Source organism: Ciconia boyciana, chromosome 6 (assembly GCF_034638445.1).
Source record: "Ciconia boyciana chromosome 6, ASM3463844v1, whole genome shotgun sequence".
Taxonomy (NCBI): Eukaryota; Metazoa; Chordata; class Aves; order Ciconiiformes; family Ciconiidae; genus Ciconia; species Ciconia boyciana.
Window position 1 is genome coordinate 17,738,003 of NC_132939.1, and position 15,682 is coordinate 17,753,684.

General features: G+C 45.5%; 1 protein-coding gene across 5 annotated transcripts in view; it reads right to left on the reverse strand.

The window, feature by feature from the left end:
• SLC67A1 (solute carrier family 67 member 1) overlaps positions 1–13,531 on the reverse strand; it is a 67,749-nt gene extending 54,218 nt beyond the window's left edge. Inside the window, exons 1-6 of one of the 5 annotated variants that reach the window (XM_072864712.1) lie at positions 11,283–11,333; positions 11,022–11,151; positions 8,642–9,440; positions 6,577–6,674; positions 3,782–3,927; positions 2,899–3,031 (exon numbers count right to left, since the gene is read on the reverse strand). In XM_072864712.1, the coding sequence (XP_072720813.1) occupies positions 2,899–3,031; positions 3,782–3,927; positions 6,577–6,674; positions 8,642–8,824 (560 nt within the window). In that variant the 5' untranslated portion in view covers positions 8,825–9,440; positions 11,022–11,151; positions 11,283–11,333. Of the gene's footprint in view, positions 1–2,898; positions 3,032–3,781; positions 3,928–6,576; positions 6,675–8,641; positions 9,441–11,021; positions 11,365–13,399 lie in introns of those variants that run through there. The other 4 variants (XM_072864711.1, XM_072864709.1, XM_072864713.1 and 1 more) reach the window with 4 other exon arrangements.
• Positions 13,532–15,682: the final 2,151 nt, after the last annotated feature.

Genomic DNA, 15,682 nt, shown 5'->3' on the forward strand with positions numbered 1-15,682 from the left:
GGGAAACGGGGAGGGATGATTAACAGCCAGTCTGTGGGATATGGCAACAGGGCCAAGGAGCCTCGGGTATGTCCATAATGCGACACCCACTCCTTTCCCTCCAGGTCACTGCTGCAGACACAGCCAGAGGCATTGGTGATGCTCTGGGGGCTGTTTCTTGGCACAGAGCTGTCTTCATCTGCTCGCAGGGCTGAATTTGCACACACCACCAATATCAGCCAAAACACTAAAAATCAGTAGATTGCTCCTCTAATCTTTGCACAGAAATCTGGCAGAGGTGCTAAGCATGGTGTCAGAGCAAAGGTGGGATTTGGCTGCAGCAAAGGTGGCTACCAAACACCCAGAGTGGCCTCCCTGTGCAGTCCTTCAGCCTGGAGCTGCTGTTCATAAAAATCAAATCAACACTCTGCACATCAGCATGGTCAGAAGGGTCCTGCCAGCACGCTGGGGTCTCTCCCTTGTTAATGGAAATTCCTACCATCCTTCCCGGGGGATGCACAGATCCTCGTGGAGAAAACCAAATGCTGGCAGCAGACAGGCTGCTTGCCCCAGTTCTGCTATGGGATGGCAGGAGCAGCCCCAAAACCGCTGCGACAGGATGCTCCAGCAGCAGCATGTGAACTGCGAGCCAAAGCTGCCCTCCGCCGGATGCAAGGGAAACAACCCCCTGCGCTGGGAAAGTCAAAAGCTATGTACTTTTTCAGATGCAGGTCCCTTACTTTCCCATAATTAGGGGCAACATTCACTTTTCTCAGCGTTGTGTTGCAGGCACAAAACGTAAGGGCCAGAAGCTTTCAAAATGAGCAGCAATCTGGGAAGTCTGGAAGCATCCTGTTGTCTGACAGCACCAAGCCCTGACATCCAAGAGCCAGGCTGTGTTCAAGTGACTCTGACTAATTAACTGAAAGAGGGGATTCTCTCCCACTGCTGATTTTTCTATAAACCAGTGACTGATGCACATGCTGGAAAGTGAAACCCCATAAATTTTTCCTAGATAACAATGCTACTTGAATGTTGATGTTTAAATATGGGTGTATAACCAAAGATTAAGCTGAGAACTGAGGTAACCTTTACTTTCAGACTGTTAACATGCAGAAGGGATACGATCATTGTATTTGATTAAAAATAATACTCATTAAAACCCCACTCAACCACCAACATCTATAAATACTTTAAAATCCCAACTTAGTTAATATTATGTACATCTCCAATTTTCATTTTATGTAACCATATAACAACTACAAAATTAATCCTCCTAGCCAGCGTCGTGTCAATTATCCAACAGAGAACAGGCACCAACCACAAAAGAACTAAGGAAAACCTTTTCAGGTTCCAAGTAAGAGGAAGAAAACTCCTGAGATTGCCTGCAGCAATTAATTTGGCCCAACACTGCCAAGGTACATCAGCAGAGTTTTCAGGGGCTACTCCCTAAGGCAGCAAGGTCAAAGTCTTCTACTCAGTTAACCTTTGCAAAGATTTGAGATGCAAGGTAGCCATCCCTGCAGCACCTGAATGCACGTGGACGTACACCAGGGTTCAGAGACCAACGCACAATGCCCAACACCGTAACCGAGTGTGCCCTATGCAAAATGCCCAGGTGACGTAGCACCACATACATTCCGCAGTGCTTATGGCACTAGGTAAAGGATCATGAAAAACAATCGGTGACGTTTGACTTAGCTGCCTGACTGTAAGTGAGAGAGCATTGCTGTAGAAGCGCGGGGCTGCGAGGCAGGGGCTGCGAGGCAGGGGCTGCGAGGCAGGGGCTGCGAGGCAGGGGCTGCGAGGCAGGGGCTGCGAGGCAGGGGCTGCGAGGCAGGGGCTGCGAGGCAGGGGCTGCGAGGCAGGGGCTGCGAGGCAGGGGCTGCGAGGCAGGGGCTGCGAGGCAGGGGCTGCGAGGCAGGGGCTGCGAGCGGACACTGGCACTTGCCAGCGACGCTGGTCCCTTCCAGGACAAGCCCAGTTCCTGAAAGCCAGAGCTTCCCCTAATGATTTTTAACCTCCATCCTAGGCTGTAGAGCAGCTGTAATGCTCACAAAGGTTGAAAAGAGTTATTTCCATGCTAACCTGAATCTGCAGAAGCAAATGTCCGTAATAAAAAGAAGTAGAGCAAAAGAAAGATAGAGCAGAAGTTCACAAGGGATTTTTTTTTTCCCCACCAGAGAAATGCTGGGGAATCTTCCAGGAAGATTACAGCCACGTGCACTTCCCTGCCCACAAAGTTCTCCGACACACCACACCTTTTGAGCTTCCTTTCCTAATAATGAACAGAGACCAGTACATACAGTAAAATCAGGCATTTCTTTCCTATTGCAGCACATAAGAGAAGGTGGTAGCCTGCTACAATGTGCCAGGCTTTGGAAAGCAAACGGAAGCAGCAGGCACGTGCTTCATCTTGCTGTGACAGGGCTAGACCACCTCCCTCTTTTCCCCCACTGTCCCAAGCTTGCTTTCCCCTTTCCCAAGGTCTTGCTCTATATTGAACATCCCCCAAGCACACCAATTTCCCCATGATTTTCACACTGCTCCCGATTTCCATTTCTCAGTTCTTTAACACTGTTTCTTAAAAGCAAGTGATGCAATATGGGCTGCTTTTCAGCACACTCAGCTCCAAAGAGAAGACAACCAGGAGACAGAGAGACTCAATTTCTCACTTCAACTTGTTTTTAAATCAATTTAAGTAGACAGAAGATGAGATTTTCAACAAGGTCCCCTTAAAAACAGTGGGAGTAGTTCTTTGCAGCAGTATGGAAAGCAAAATTTTGAGTTCTGGTATGATCCTCTACTGCCACCAGCAGTAAGGTATCACCAAAAGCTGGGGGGAGGGGAGCAAAATACCCCTTAGCAGCTCCCTTAATGGTTGCAACAAGGCCAACACCAAACAAGTGGACCACTCACCCAAATTTGGTGGAGAGGACACCTCCCAGGGCAGAGCCGATGATGATGCCTATTCCAAAGCAAAGACCCAGCTTCCCCAAAGCGTCAGCGCGTTGGGAAGGAGTAGTCAGGTCTGTAATAACCTTCTGAGCACCTGCAGGGAAACAAATCCCTTGAAAGAAGCTTGTCACAGGGTCTGCCCAGCAGGTATAAATTTTTAGGCCACAGAAACAGTGCTTGCCACAAAACAGTCCTTGCAACCCCGGGGAAAATGCTTGTGCACACTGCTGAGTGGAATTGGTTCAGCCTGTCAGTCATAGGAAACAAAACACTCAAACCACTGCACAAGTGGCAAGAAGAGACTTAACACCCTATCAACTTGAGTCCTCTTGCATGAGTTACAGAGACTTCTGGTAGCTAAAGGTTGTTGTATGGTTTTTGCTAGAAACAGCTAGGAAAGGCCAACTAAAGTAGAACAGCTTGGTGAGTAATGGAAGGTATTTTTGTAACCACGTTTCATTTTGACTAATATGCTCATTTTACCAGGAGAAAGGGAAAAGCTCTCCTATAAAATATCCTGCTTACAAGAAGGCAGCTGAGAAGTTTGGGATAGCACCACTGCCAGCAAGTATTCATCACCCACATCTGAATGGTGAAGTCCAAGCAGTTTGCTCAAGATCATACAGGAGAATGGACCTGGGACTACAGGTTACCAGTGCTGCTTTCCATAACCAATACACCTGCTGCTTCAGGTTCTCACCATTTCACCCCTGATAACCATCAGGTGTTTCTCCTGCCTTCCTTCATACTGTTGAGCCTACTGACTTCCAGCAACATGAGCAAGAAGAGAGGAATCAGGCAATAAAAGCAATTTGGAAAGTTACTCAGCCCTGACTGACCTTACCTGGTAGCCCGTGCATGAACACTGCTGGCAGCCTGGAGAGGAAGAGGAGGGGGATGCTGGTGGAGATGGACAGGAGCAGGAAGAAGGCACTTCCAGATGCACTGGAGAGAATTAAGGCAGCTCGGGTGCCAAATTGATCCATAAACCTAGTACAAAAATGGTACAAGGCTGTCAGAAGTGGGACCGTGCAGGTCATTACAACCATGATGCACCCAGATGGATGGAACTGCATGGCCATCTCACTCTCATTTATCCGCCATGGGAAGCGCTGACCAGATTCTCAGAAGTGCTCTGTTCCCAGAGGAGCTCAGCTCACTGAGTAACCTCTCTTCATTGCTGACTACTGGGAATACAAAACTTTGCCTTGCAAAAAAACCCCAAACCCCCCAAAATACCCCCAAACAAGCCCCCAGAATTGGAAGCCTTGCCTGGAGGAGGAGTGCAAGGACCAGTGCTGAAGTACCAGCTGCCCATCTGGGAACGTGGGCACTGACACTTTGGTGTAACAGGGGAACATGCAGACAGCTACCACCGCTCGGACTGTCTGCAGACCCCTTGTAAGCACAAGGTAACATGTGCTTGCTTAAGTCCCTTCCACTGGCATTTCAATGAATAAATGTGATTTAATCTCAGAGCTGCTAAAGACCAGCCACAGGCAGAAGCAGTTATGGCAGCCCAGTAACCCATTCAATGTGATCACTTCAGAGCACATAGTTCCCTCAAATTTTACTTTGCGACTTAGAGTGGGTTCAGACCAGGGAATCAGGCTAGCTAATTTTTTAGTTCAGGTTCAATGGCAATAGAAGTTATTCCAAAGTCTTTCCAGAGGATGTTCAAAGCAACATTTCTCATTCAGCACCACTTAAAGAAAATAAATAGATAGCTTTCTATTTAGGTTCGATAAAGACTGCACAATAGTGACTCAAATTTTCTTCTATTTGAGGGAAAAAAACCAAAACAGACAGATGAGGTTTTGGTATAGGTTTTATTCAACTCCAAAATACTTTTAAAAGTTAAGTTGGACAAAGTCCAAGAGTACCACAGAAGGGGTTCTGAGCAATAGGGACTACGCTGACCATAAAATAGGCCTTAGATAAAGTTTTTCACTCTAATTCCTCCTTCCTTCTTTTTATTGAAGTTGCATATTACAGTTAGCAGATGAATGTTACCTTGCATAGCAATTAGTTGTGATTACACTAAAAGAAACAACAACAAAAAAATGCCAAGATTGGTCTACAAAGCTATGCATAAGTAATTAAAGGGGTTTGTGTTGAGGAAGAGGTACAGGTCCAAGCTTCTCTATTTACATGAAAGCCAAGGAAGTTTATATTAGCTGTTTGTAACCTAAAGACCATGATTAACTAGATAGTCCAGGGCTTTTTTGATTTTGTTCCTTAAGAGTAAATTCAGTGCTTCATCTTCTCATGGCTGTTTAGCAGCATCAGGCAAGAAGAACAAGGACTAAACTACACATTTTTCTCTCTCTTATCCCCTTCCTTCCCATTTTCTCTTTATCTGCCTTCACACTGAGGTCAAAGCAGCCTCACACCTAGGAAAATCCTTTTTATCTCAAACCTACATTGCAATTTTTGGCTTCAATATGGCACTATACACCTTCAGTCCCATCTACACCAGTGGGAGTCCAGACCTAGATAGATTCTGGTTTGCCTTTTTCCTTCCCTTCAGCATCTCTTCTGACATGAGTGAATGACATGCACAGAGGAAAACCAGATTTCAGATGGCACCAGATCCAGAACTGAAATATTACTCCAGTTTTGTGTATTAATAGAAAAAGCATTCAAACTGGGCCCTTTGCACCATCTCCATTCTTAGGAACACATTTTCTTCCAAGCTGCACTGGAGAATTTAATGTTACCGTTATTAATTTTTAAATGTGTATTATGGTAGCGTCCAAGGGCTTTTAGAGATCAGATCCTTGAAGTGCTGCACACTACGTACCAGAGGATCCTGTAGAGCTCACAATCTACATCAACCAGAATGGTAAATCCCATGCAGGAAAACTGAGGCACACACCAGCTCTGTATCCGTGTATTACTTCGTTGATCAGTAGCAGGACTAAGACGAAAAGCTAGATTTTTCTCAGCCTCATTTTAGTTTGCTATCACTGGATTACACTGCTCTTTCAATTTTTTCTGCCTTTTGGGAATGCATTCCCCCACCACTTGAATTTTTTGGGGCCGTTTACATTTTGTTAGGAAAAGGAGTATGTGTCCCATGGGGTAGAGAGGCAGGAAACCTGAGTCTTTTCCATTCTTCTCTTACTTTAATAGTTGAGCTTATAGATACATCAGTTTTTAAAGATTCATTTAAGTCTAGCTTTGTATTAAACACTGATGTAGATACAGTGAAATTCAGCTATAGAAATAACATGACCCTCCATTATTTTCATTGACAGCTCTACTTAACATCAATAAATACCCTCTTTTTTTAGGTTTCCCAGTCACAAGATATTTCTAAGGTTACATATGGCTGTAAAATGGTTGCAGGATTAAGCCGTTAGGACCTGGGCTCTGAGGACTCTGATGGTTTAAGCCTGTTCCCAGTATATTGTTACACTTAAATGTGTCATTAAAACATAGCTAAGTTAATATAAAGGCTAGTTCTATGTTGCAGTATTTCTAATTATAGTATTTATTTTCCCCTTTCCCATTTATGAAATCTTCAAACATTTCACCAGGATCACGAACCAGAACTAAACATTTTTTTATTAAAGTATAAAAATGCCTAGCTTTTTTTCAGCTATGAAAAGGGTCATGAGAATTGTTCTCACTTACCTTCCAAAAATGGGACCTCCCACAAGCTGGAGCACACCAAAGGTTGTCTGGAGGTAGCCAAACCCCACTGAATCCAAACCTAGGCTCTTTGCCAAGTACTAAAAAAAAGAAAAAAACCCAACAAAGTCAGGGGAAATGAAGTATGCTATATTTTTGAATAAAGAGCTTAATGTCTGCGTAGAGAGGACTACAGCTCCAAACATGCACTTCCTTCAGTTCCCCATACCTACAGATAAAATTTTTGTTAGGTCAGACACAGGCTGCTTAATAAAGACCAAAAGCCTCCATCCCACACCATCTGCTAATGGAGATCAGCTGGATGTGATCAAACCCATCAATTTTGCACCAGGTGACAAATCTGAACCACCCTTTATCTTTGCAGTCCTGCACAGCTGAATGTATTCAGCTACTGCTAAGGGGGATGAGGTAGATTTTAAGTAGCTTCGTGCCTCCAGACCCAACACCTGGGGCAGCCCAAGCATCACCCAGGAGATGACTGCAGTAAGGTCTTGGAGCTGTTGTTTAATTGAGCAAGCCAGAATTAATGCAAGCACAACATGGGCAAAATACTGCCTCTACTTATAATCTGGATCATACACGCACAATCTGAGCTTGCAAAAAAACACAGATGCACACCTTGAAGGCCACAATCCTTTGGGGTTTCTTATTTAAAAATTGTATGCTCAAGAGACAGCTATTTCTGATTCATGTTTTTGTTTTGTGTCATCTGCTAAGAGTTGTTTAAAAGTCTCAGCCAAGTTCAGCTCTCAGAAGGCGTGGAGGTGTCCCAGTCTTGCCCACTTCCCCTGGGTGCATGTGCTCTGCACTCAGGTCCCCAAACCGCCTGTAACTGATCGGTGATCAGCTACACTGATCTCCCATAAATAAACTCTCTCTCAGCCTACAGGCTCAGGGCACCACGAGCCGCTTTAGTCCCAGAAGGAGGGAGCAGTTTGCCTCTGGAGGCACAAAACCGATGGAGAGATCTCCCAGAAGGCATGGGCTCATCAGAGACAGGGGTGGACAGGTGTATCATAGATCCAGGAGCTCACAAGAGCAGGAAAGCTGCCTGGAGGTAAAAGGACCTAAGGGTGTTGGTCAACACCCAGCTGAATATGAGCCAGCTGTGTGCCCAGGTGGCCAAGAAGGCCAATGGCTTGTATCAGAAATAGTGTGGCCAGCAGGACTAGGGCAGTGATCGTCCCCCTGTACTTGGCACTGGTGAGGCTGCACCTCAAATACTGTGCACGGTTTTGGGCCCCTCACTACAAGAGAGGCATTGAGGTGCTGGAGCGTGTCCAAAGAAAAGCAACAAAGCTGGTGAAGGGTCTAGAGCACAAGTCTTATGAGGAGCGGCTGAGGGAACTGGGGTTGTTTAGCCTGGAGAAAAGGAGGCTGAGGGGAGACCTTATTGCTCTCTACAAGTACCTGAAAGGAGGTTGTAGAGAGGTGGGGGTCGGTCTCTTCTCCCAAGTAACAAGTGATAGGATGAGAGGAAATGGCCTCTCATGATAACTGATAGGGTTATCAAGCACTGGAATAGGCTGCCCAGGGAAGTGGTTGAGTCAACATCCCTGGAAGTATTTAAAAGATGTGTAGATGTGTCACTTAGGGACATGGGTTAGTGGTGGACTTGGCAGTGTTAGGTTTATGGTTGGACTCGATGATCTTAAGAGTCTTTTCCAACCTAAATGATTCTATGATACCAGACAGAAGAGTCCAGTAAGTGAGAAGCAATGATTCCCACTCACAGCTGGTTTATTATGCTCTCAGAAAAACCCACCTCTGATCTGAAACCTCTGATTCTGCTGCCTGCTTGTTGGGTCACTCTCCTGCTGCAAGCAAGAAGACAGAAACTACATCAGCTTCACCCAGGGCCATCAGGCCAGTACAAATAGTAATCCATCTTTTACTGCCTGGGCATACCCTGAACACAGTCACAGTTTGCTTGCTAGGTAGGAATACACCTTCTCCTGCTAGAAACTCTCTTCTGACTTTGCTGGAAAACTACATAGCCTAGCATTGAAAGCAAGATATGCTGTGAAGCAGGACAACCCATACTCACAGGCATGACTCCCATCTGCATGAAGAGGAAGGTCAGCTCTAGGGTTGCAATCAGGTAGGCAACAAGGATCACTTGTCCCCTCTTGACGTCTCCTGAGTAGCTGCTCTTCCCCAGGGTCTCAGTCCTCATTTCCGAGGCTTCTTCCTCACCTCCAGAGCTGGCCTTTGTGTTCATAGCGCTCATGGAAGGACTTACTGCAGGCTGATGGGCTGAAAAATGACAGGCAGGTGCTTTCTAGCTAGGAACGTGGAGCATAGGTAAGGTGCAGGAGCTGCGTGTAGTTCAAAACTTGCAGTGTGAAAGGTGCTGAGTCAGCATGCCAGGGATTTATTTTTTTTTTCTTTGTTTGTTTTTTTTCTCCCCTTTTCTTACTTGCCAGGCAGGATCAACAACGCATCAAACCATGGATCTCCTTCTCCAGCCTTATACCAGGTGGGCTCATTGCTTCAAGTACCATCACAACAAAGACCTGCTTGAAAGTCCCAGCAGGATGAAAGTGGACCTTGCCCCAAACAAGAGCACGTGACAAACTCTTCAACTCTTTAACCCTTTCACTTCTTTCACTTTTATTGCCTCTGGTGGCTCGGAAAAGATGACTGTTTTAATTCTTCATGAAAGGCACTTTAATTTTATTTTTGAAGGTTGCAAGTGAAGCTTACAGCAGAACAGCTATTTTGAAGTCCTCATGCTTATTGCAGTAGATTTATACATATCCTGGAACAAGCACAGGTCTTACACGCAGTTAGAGTTGCTCTCATCAACACCTCTAGTTGAGCCATTTTCTCTCCTACACCAGGTGCTGCAAATTTATAGAGAGACTGAGCTAGCAAATGTTCCCATGCAACTCCACTCAGACTACAAATTACCAGTCAATGCCAAAAACATTTAAAAAAATACCCCTATTAAATCCACGCAAATCATGAGGCTGACTGCAAACTGGGGAATTAAATAAACAAGACTCATTTGTCCTTTGGGGGTTTTGTTTTCTTGCTTGCTTGTTTACTTAGGCTTTTATTTGTTTGTCTGCTTGCTTGTTTGCTTGGGGGTTTATTTGTTTGTTTTCTTACTTGTTGAAGCCTGGAAGTCTGGTTGAGCATTATCTTTAAAATAAAGAGAAAAAGAAAGCAGAGATCCCAATGCCCTGATTTTGTAGAATCATAGGATTTTTGGTAGGAAGAGACCTCAGGAGATCTCATCCACCCTCCTGCTTGAACACACCAGCTCAGCTGTGGCTTTTTCTAGACAAGCTTTGAAAATCTCCAAGAAGAGAGATCTGCCCCCTCCCTAAGTATCTGGGAAAGTTTTTCCTAATGTCCAATCTGAATTTCTTAAGTTGCGGCTTGTGGCTGTTGTCCTTCATGGTATCAGCTGCCACTACCAACGCTGCATCATCTCTGGAGCTGCCCTTCAAATAGTTGCACATGGCTGTTAGACTACCCCAGCCTCCTCTTTGCCAGGCTGAACAAGCCCAATTCCCTCCACCTCTTTCAAAGATGATGTAGTCTAGACCCCTGACCTTCTTGGAAGCCATCCCCTGGGTTCAATCCAGTTTGCCCACAAGCCTCTTGAACTGGGAGGCCCAGCACTGGGTCCGCCTCTCCAGCACCAAGCAAAGGGGAATAACAACTTCCCTGGACATCCTGGCCATGCTCCTCCTCAAATGGCCCATTACGTGGTTTGCCTTATTCCTGATGAGCATGCACCATTGGCTCACACAGCATCGCCATCACCCACAGTCCTCACGCTAGGGTTGCTATGCGGCCAGTCGGTCCCCAGCTGGCATTGATACAGGTGGATATTCTGCTCCAGGCTTGTGGCAAATTGTCGCCACTTTCAACTTGTTGAAAACCTTGAGGTTTTGGTTGACCCATCTCTCACCTTTCATCCAGACCCTCCAACCTGAGGCTCCGTTATTGACTGTGTCAGCCAGTCCCTCTAATTTAGTAACACCTCCGTTCAGAAGCAGAGGCTTGACTAGCTGTGAAGGCTGACACAGACATATCAATACAGGGTCACACACAGATTTTTGCTGGCTTGGATCCAGAGTGGTTGTCAGGGCTCCCAGGTTTCCAACTAAGCCGAGGGAAAGGGTGAATTCAACACATGTCACCACAAAGCCCAGAGCCCCAGGATTTGGTGAGGGCTGCCAGGCTCTGCCTCCTGGTGAAAGAGGGGGGAGACCAAAGGTTTAAAGTTTCACCAGGGGCGGGTACCTTATCACTGGAGGCTGTACAGAAAGAACCTTTCGCAAACTCAGACAGAACATGAGTAAAAGAAGCACCTTTAAAGAATGACTTTCCTAACAGTGATAGCAGCGCTCAAACAGACCCAACTCACAATGCCCTAGAAGTCGTATTTGTTACCAAAGAAGGAAGATTACCCAGCATGTATTCCAATTTAGCAAGGGATCAGTGGTCAACATTTGGTTCATCTCAGCGTGAAACAATGGATTTGCCTGCACTTTGAATGTCCTGCAGCACAGCACCAACATTGTCACTCCCTGGTTTCTGCTGGACAGGCACAATGTAGAAATTACCAGCATTGAATAGAAGAGTAAAATTAATGACAGAACTCTGTTTATGGAGGTTTCAAGACAACCAAAAAAGCAACTCATGCAAATGCAATGTAAAACACTGCTTACGGGAAACTTGCTGACTTGGACTTGAAAAGTGTCAATATTTTGACTGGTGAGTTTGTCTCAGCAGCAACTGAAAACAGATCCCAGCAAGGCGACCGAGGGAAGCAATGACTTGCAGATGCAGCCACTCTCCACTAGATACGAGCCTCGTCCTGTCCAGGGCATGCAGTGCAGACAGCTAACCAGCCATATGCTTTCACTCAGATTTAGCTTCTTTTTACTGGCATTAACAAGGGAAATGGAGGAAAAAAAAACCCAAATGGAGATTAATTTTCAGCCTCTGGGGCAAAAGACACAGCTCTGAGAAGTGGGGACCTAAACTCAGTGCCTGGTGTGGAGGTGGCCATGGAGAATGAGCTACAATCACTGGACTCCGTTGCTGTGCATCACTGGGTGCCTCTTGACGGGTCAGTGCCCAAGCCTGCTCCTTAGCATCCCAGATCAGGCTGCAAGTAAGAAAGAGCCCTGGGCCCAACTCAGTAATCCTCTTCTAGCAATAGTCTCTTTGAGCAGGATCATTTATCTCCCCATCCCTGCACTTTGGCATGGACAGGACAAAGGGAAGAGGGTGGCAGTTTTAAGCCACCTTTACAAGACATGAGCCAAGCCATGTCCATGCTGCCCTAGCCCCAAGGACACAGGGATGAGCTGTATTCTTCAAACTTGGCCAAGATGTTGGCAGCCCCAAATCATCTTGGTGTTGTCCCACAAGGTCTTCTGCACAGGAACTTGGACTTTCCTGACTTTCAGTGCCTGATTTTTAAAATCTCGCCCCATGAATCAGTCGGCTAAACGTGGCAGCACGAGCACCAATGGAAAAACAGCCAGTGTGATTGACACTAGGCTGATCCTCCTCCCCCCCGAGTGAGAAGCCTGTCTGAAAACGCCTGCAGGAGCTAAAGTATGATGGAGATTAACCCCGTTCCCAGCTATGCCCCGCTGTACACTGCGTTTGTAGTCATCCAGGTAGGGACCAGTTCAGCAATAATGCACCATTAATGACAGATAGCATAGGCTGGCAGTGCATTTTTATCTAAAGGCTCCTTCTGGCTCAATTTTAGACTACAATGCAGGTAGCACTCAGTCACTGACAAGACATTTTTAAAAAATAAAGATTAATTTAAAAACTGGGGAGGAATAGATTATGAATAGGAAATGAATTTTCTGGGGTAGGATAAATAAACTTTAAATGGACAGATATTCCAGGGAGACTACGGTGAAAGCAAGCAAGGAGATAAATGCCTTGTGATGAAAGTGCAGATTAGGCCATTAGCTATGCATTAAGTCTTGACACTTATTCTCAACATTTTTTGAGTATTTATAGTTGCCTTCCCCAGTATATCTTTCCTGAGGGCTGTTTATCTGGTGATCTCTGGAAAAACAGAGTGGGAAACCTGAGAACATCTTTACAAAAAGAAATTTATAAAGACTTATTGTTTATGTTACTTGGGCAGAAATCTTTTCTTAAATTACTGGAAATGGGAAGCAAAGCCAGCTCAAAGTGCGTATGCATGGGGAGGGGAAATCCAACCACAGCAATACCAGCAGTTGAAAATGCTGGTTGAAAAAGGATAATTTGCGGGGAAATAAATCCCGAATCCTTCTCTCAACTTTTATTTTTTCACAGAGGAAGCTTAATATGACCTGTAGCAACATGAGGTACCCTGGGTGGGATTCACCTGTCTGCAGAGGGTCAAAACAAGCTTCACAGCCTCAAGAGAGCCTTGAAGAGGAACAGAAGTGCAGATGTGCTGCTCAGCAATGAAGGGCATCTCTCAGGCCTCAAATCCTCTATGAATGCAAGTTGTCAGATCTCTCCAGCTACACAAAAAAAACAGTAGGATGAACCAAATCCTGCTCCACTCGCAAATCACTTGCAAATCCACTTGCGAAATCCACTCGCAAATTACTCGCAAATCCACTTCCAGATCACTTGCAAATGCACCCATACCTATGGCAGGCGGGAGAGCTGGCTGGGAATGCCAGGGAGGGAATTGCTGCCTCTTGGGTCCAGCAAAGCTTTCATTTCTCCTTGCAAAGAGAAACTGCATTTCAATGGACTGTGTGCTGGGGGGTGCCAGGAGGGACGTGAGGTGCGAGATGAATAGTTATGAGCGTACCTTCCTCTCCTTGCAAGAGCATCGTGAGGCCACTGCACCAAAACCAGTGAGGCATGCAGATATTCAGGCAAGAAGAGACATAAAAACCCTTTACGGAGACACAGCCCTCAGGGAGCTATCATCCTGGTGATGTTTCTTATGCTCTGAAATACAAGAGAGGAAAAGGAAGAAGTATCCCAAAGCGATTTCCCAATAGCTGGAATGCTGAATTGCCGTAATGAGGGAAACCGCTCAACACCAGCCATGGTCAGTGCGAGCCATCAAATCCACAGGATCTGGCCCAATCCCTCTCTTCCCCCAACCCCAACACTGAGGGAACTGGTATCATTTGTAGTCTGGTGAAAGATTTATACAGTTAAGCAAATAAGAGCATAGACGGCCCGGTATTGCCAAAATTATGATGTCCCATGTTTGTTGACTGATTTATTCCTTTGTCTAATTGTGTTCACGAAAAAAGCAGCTCACTAATGAATGGAAAAAAACTCCACATGGCCAGCAAAAAAAGCCATGTTTAGTTTACAAAATAGCAGAGTCTTCAGGGATTTTCATAAAAACTACAGAGACAGACCAAATCGGCAATGAAATCAGATTCCCGGTGGCTGCTGAACTCTTTTGGCTCTTCCTATGTGTGTATTAAATTGCAGAAAGCAATTATTTATAATTTGTTTTTATAAAAATGCTGGTGCGCTTATTCTGCCTGGCAAATTATTTTGTGAAATGGAAAAGGCTATTGTTCATTCTTTTGGTAAAGTCTTTGTTACTTAGCATATTAAACTGCAAATCACATTTTATCTGAAATATGGCTGGTTATTATTAACTTTTTAATGGTAAAGCCCCAAAGCTCTAACTAATATTGAGGCCCCGTTTGGTGCCCTGCAAACACAAAAAGAGGTTGAGACTCAGATGGGAGAAAAGAATTAGATCCTCCTTGTCTTGCAGATGGGACCCTAACAGACAGAAGGGTTTAATGACTTGCCTGAAATCACAGAGGAAGTCTGTGGAAGAGGCTGGAGCCAGACTCCATCATCCTTTGGATGCCAGTCCTGTTGTTTAACCACAGGGCAGTTTCTCCTCTCTAATATTCTGGAAAAATTAAACCAAAAGAGAACATTTCTGAATGCTGGAATTTGACAACAAAATATGCAGATGGGGCAGAGGCTGTGTCAATTGTAAAAGAGTTTTGGAAAAATCCCATGGCCTGAATTCAGAAGAGTTACACCGAGAATAACATGACCAAATAGGAAGAAAAAGCTCAGTTCTTTGTACCCATCCAGACTCATCGGCTCCAGCAGGACCTCCGGGAGCAGAAGCCTCTCATACCTGCTCACACCGAGTGGTACCTTGCTTAGGATGTATTTCAGCTCAGCCAGAGAACCGCTTCCAGAGTCATCTCCCAGGTGCTGCCATGGCTGTGGCCCACCTCTGCCCCAAAATATCTCCTGGGCAAACAGAAACCCCTCAAGTTTCAATGAGCTGCTGCCACGCAGTGGAGAAGGGCTGCTGGGCTGCCCGGAGAGCAGCTGCCAACCTTCAAGTGAAGGCATCAAAAGCCAGCAAATGCCACCAGCCTCTAGTGGTCCACTATGCTAGGACATTGATGAATTGGCAAGAAAAAAATCACTCTTTCCGTAGTGAAAGCCCAGGTCTGTTGGATGAGCTCTCTCCTGGGCAAGGGATGATCTCCCCCAGACTTGCCATTCTTCTTCCTAATGCTCAAGCCACACTTGTTTTAAGCAAGCGTGACATGGCCATCTCTGTAGGAAACTGTGATTAAAGGAGTGGTTATACCATCTGCTGCTGAGCAGGGTCCAGGCAAAACTGCACACGCTAATGAGGGATGGTGACGGCCCAGAAGCGATGGATACTTCTGCCGCCTCTGTGGTTGTGTCTTCAGCTTACTGGCATGTTGGCGCGACCGACCTTCAGACAACTCGCTGCTGGATAATGGATGAAGCCCTGTGCTCCAAGATACACACAGTGCGTTGGAAGTCCAAGGTTTATAGCCAAAGAATATGCTAGATGTGACAAAAATGGATACATGCACACACAAATAAAGCCTCATACTTAGCCTGCAATATGCAATATTTCATTCAGCTGGTATTATACAGCCACCTTCTGGAATTGCAGCAATGTCTGGAATGCAAAAGCTGTTTATCATTTAAATAACATTTAAGCCATTATAATTTATATGAGAATTGTAACTGATTGGGGCTGTATGGAGCTTCTTGTTGTGGTTTGCCATAGGAATGCTGCAGATTTCCTCTGAACACATTACATTCTGCA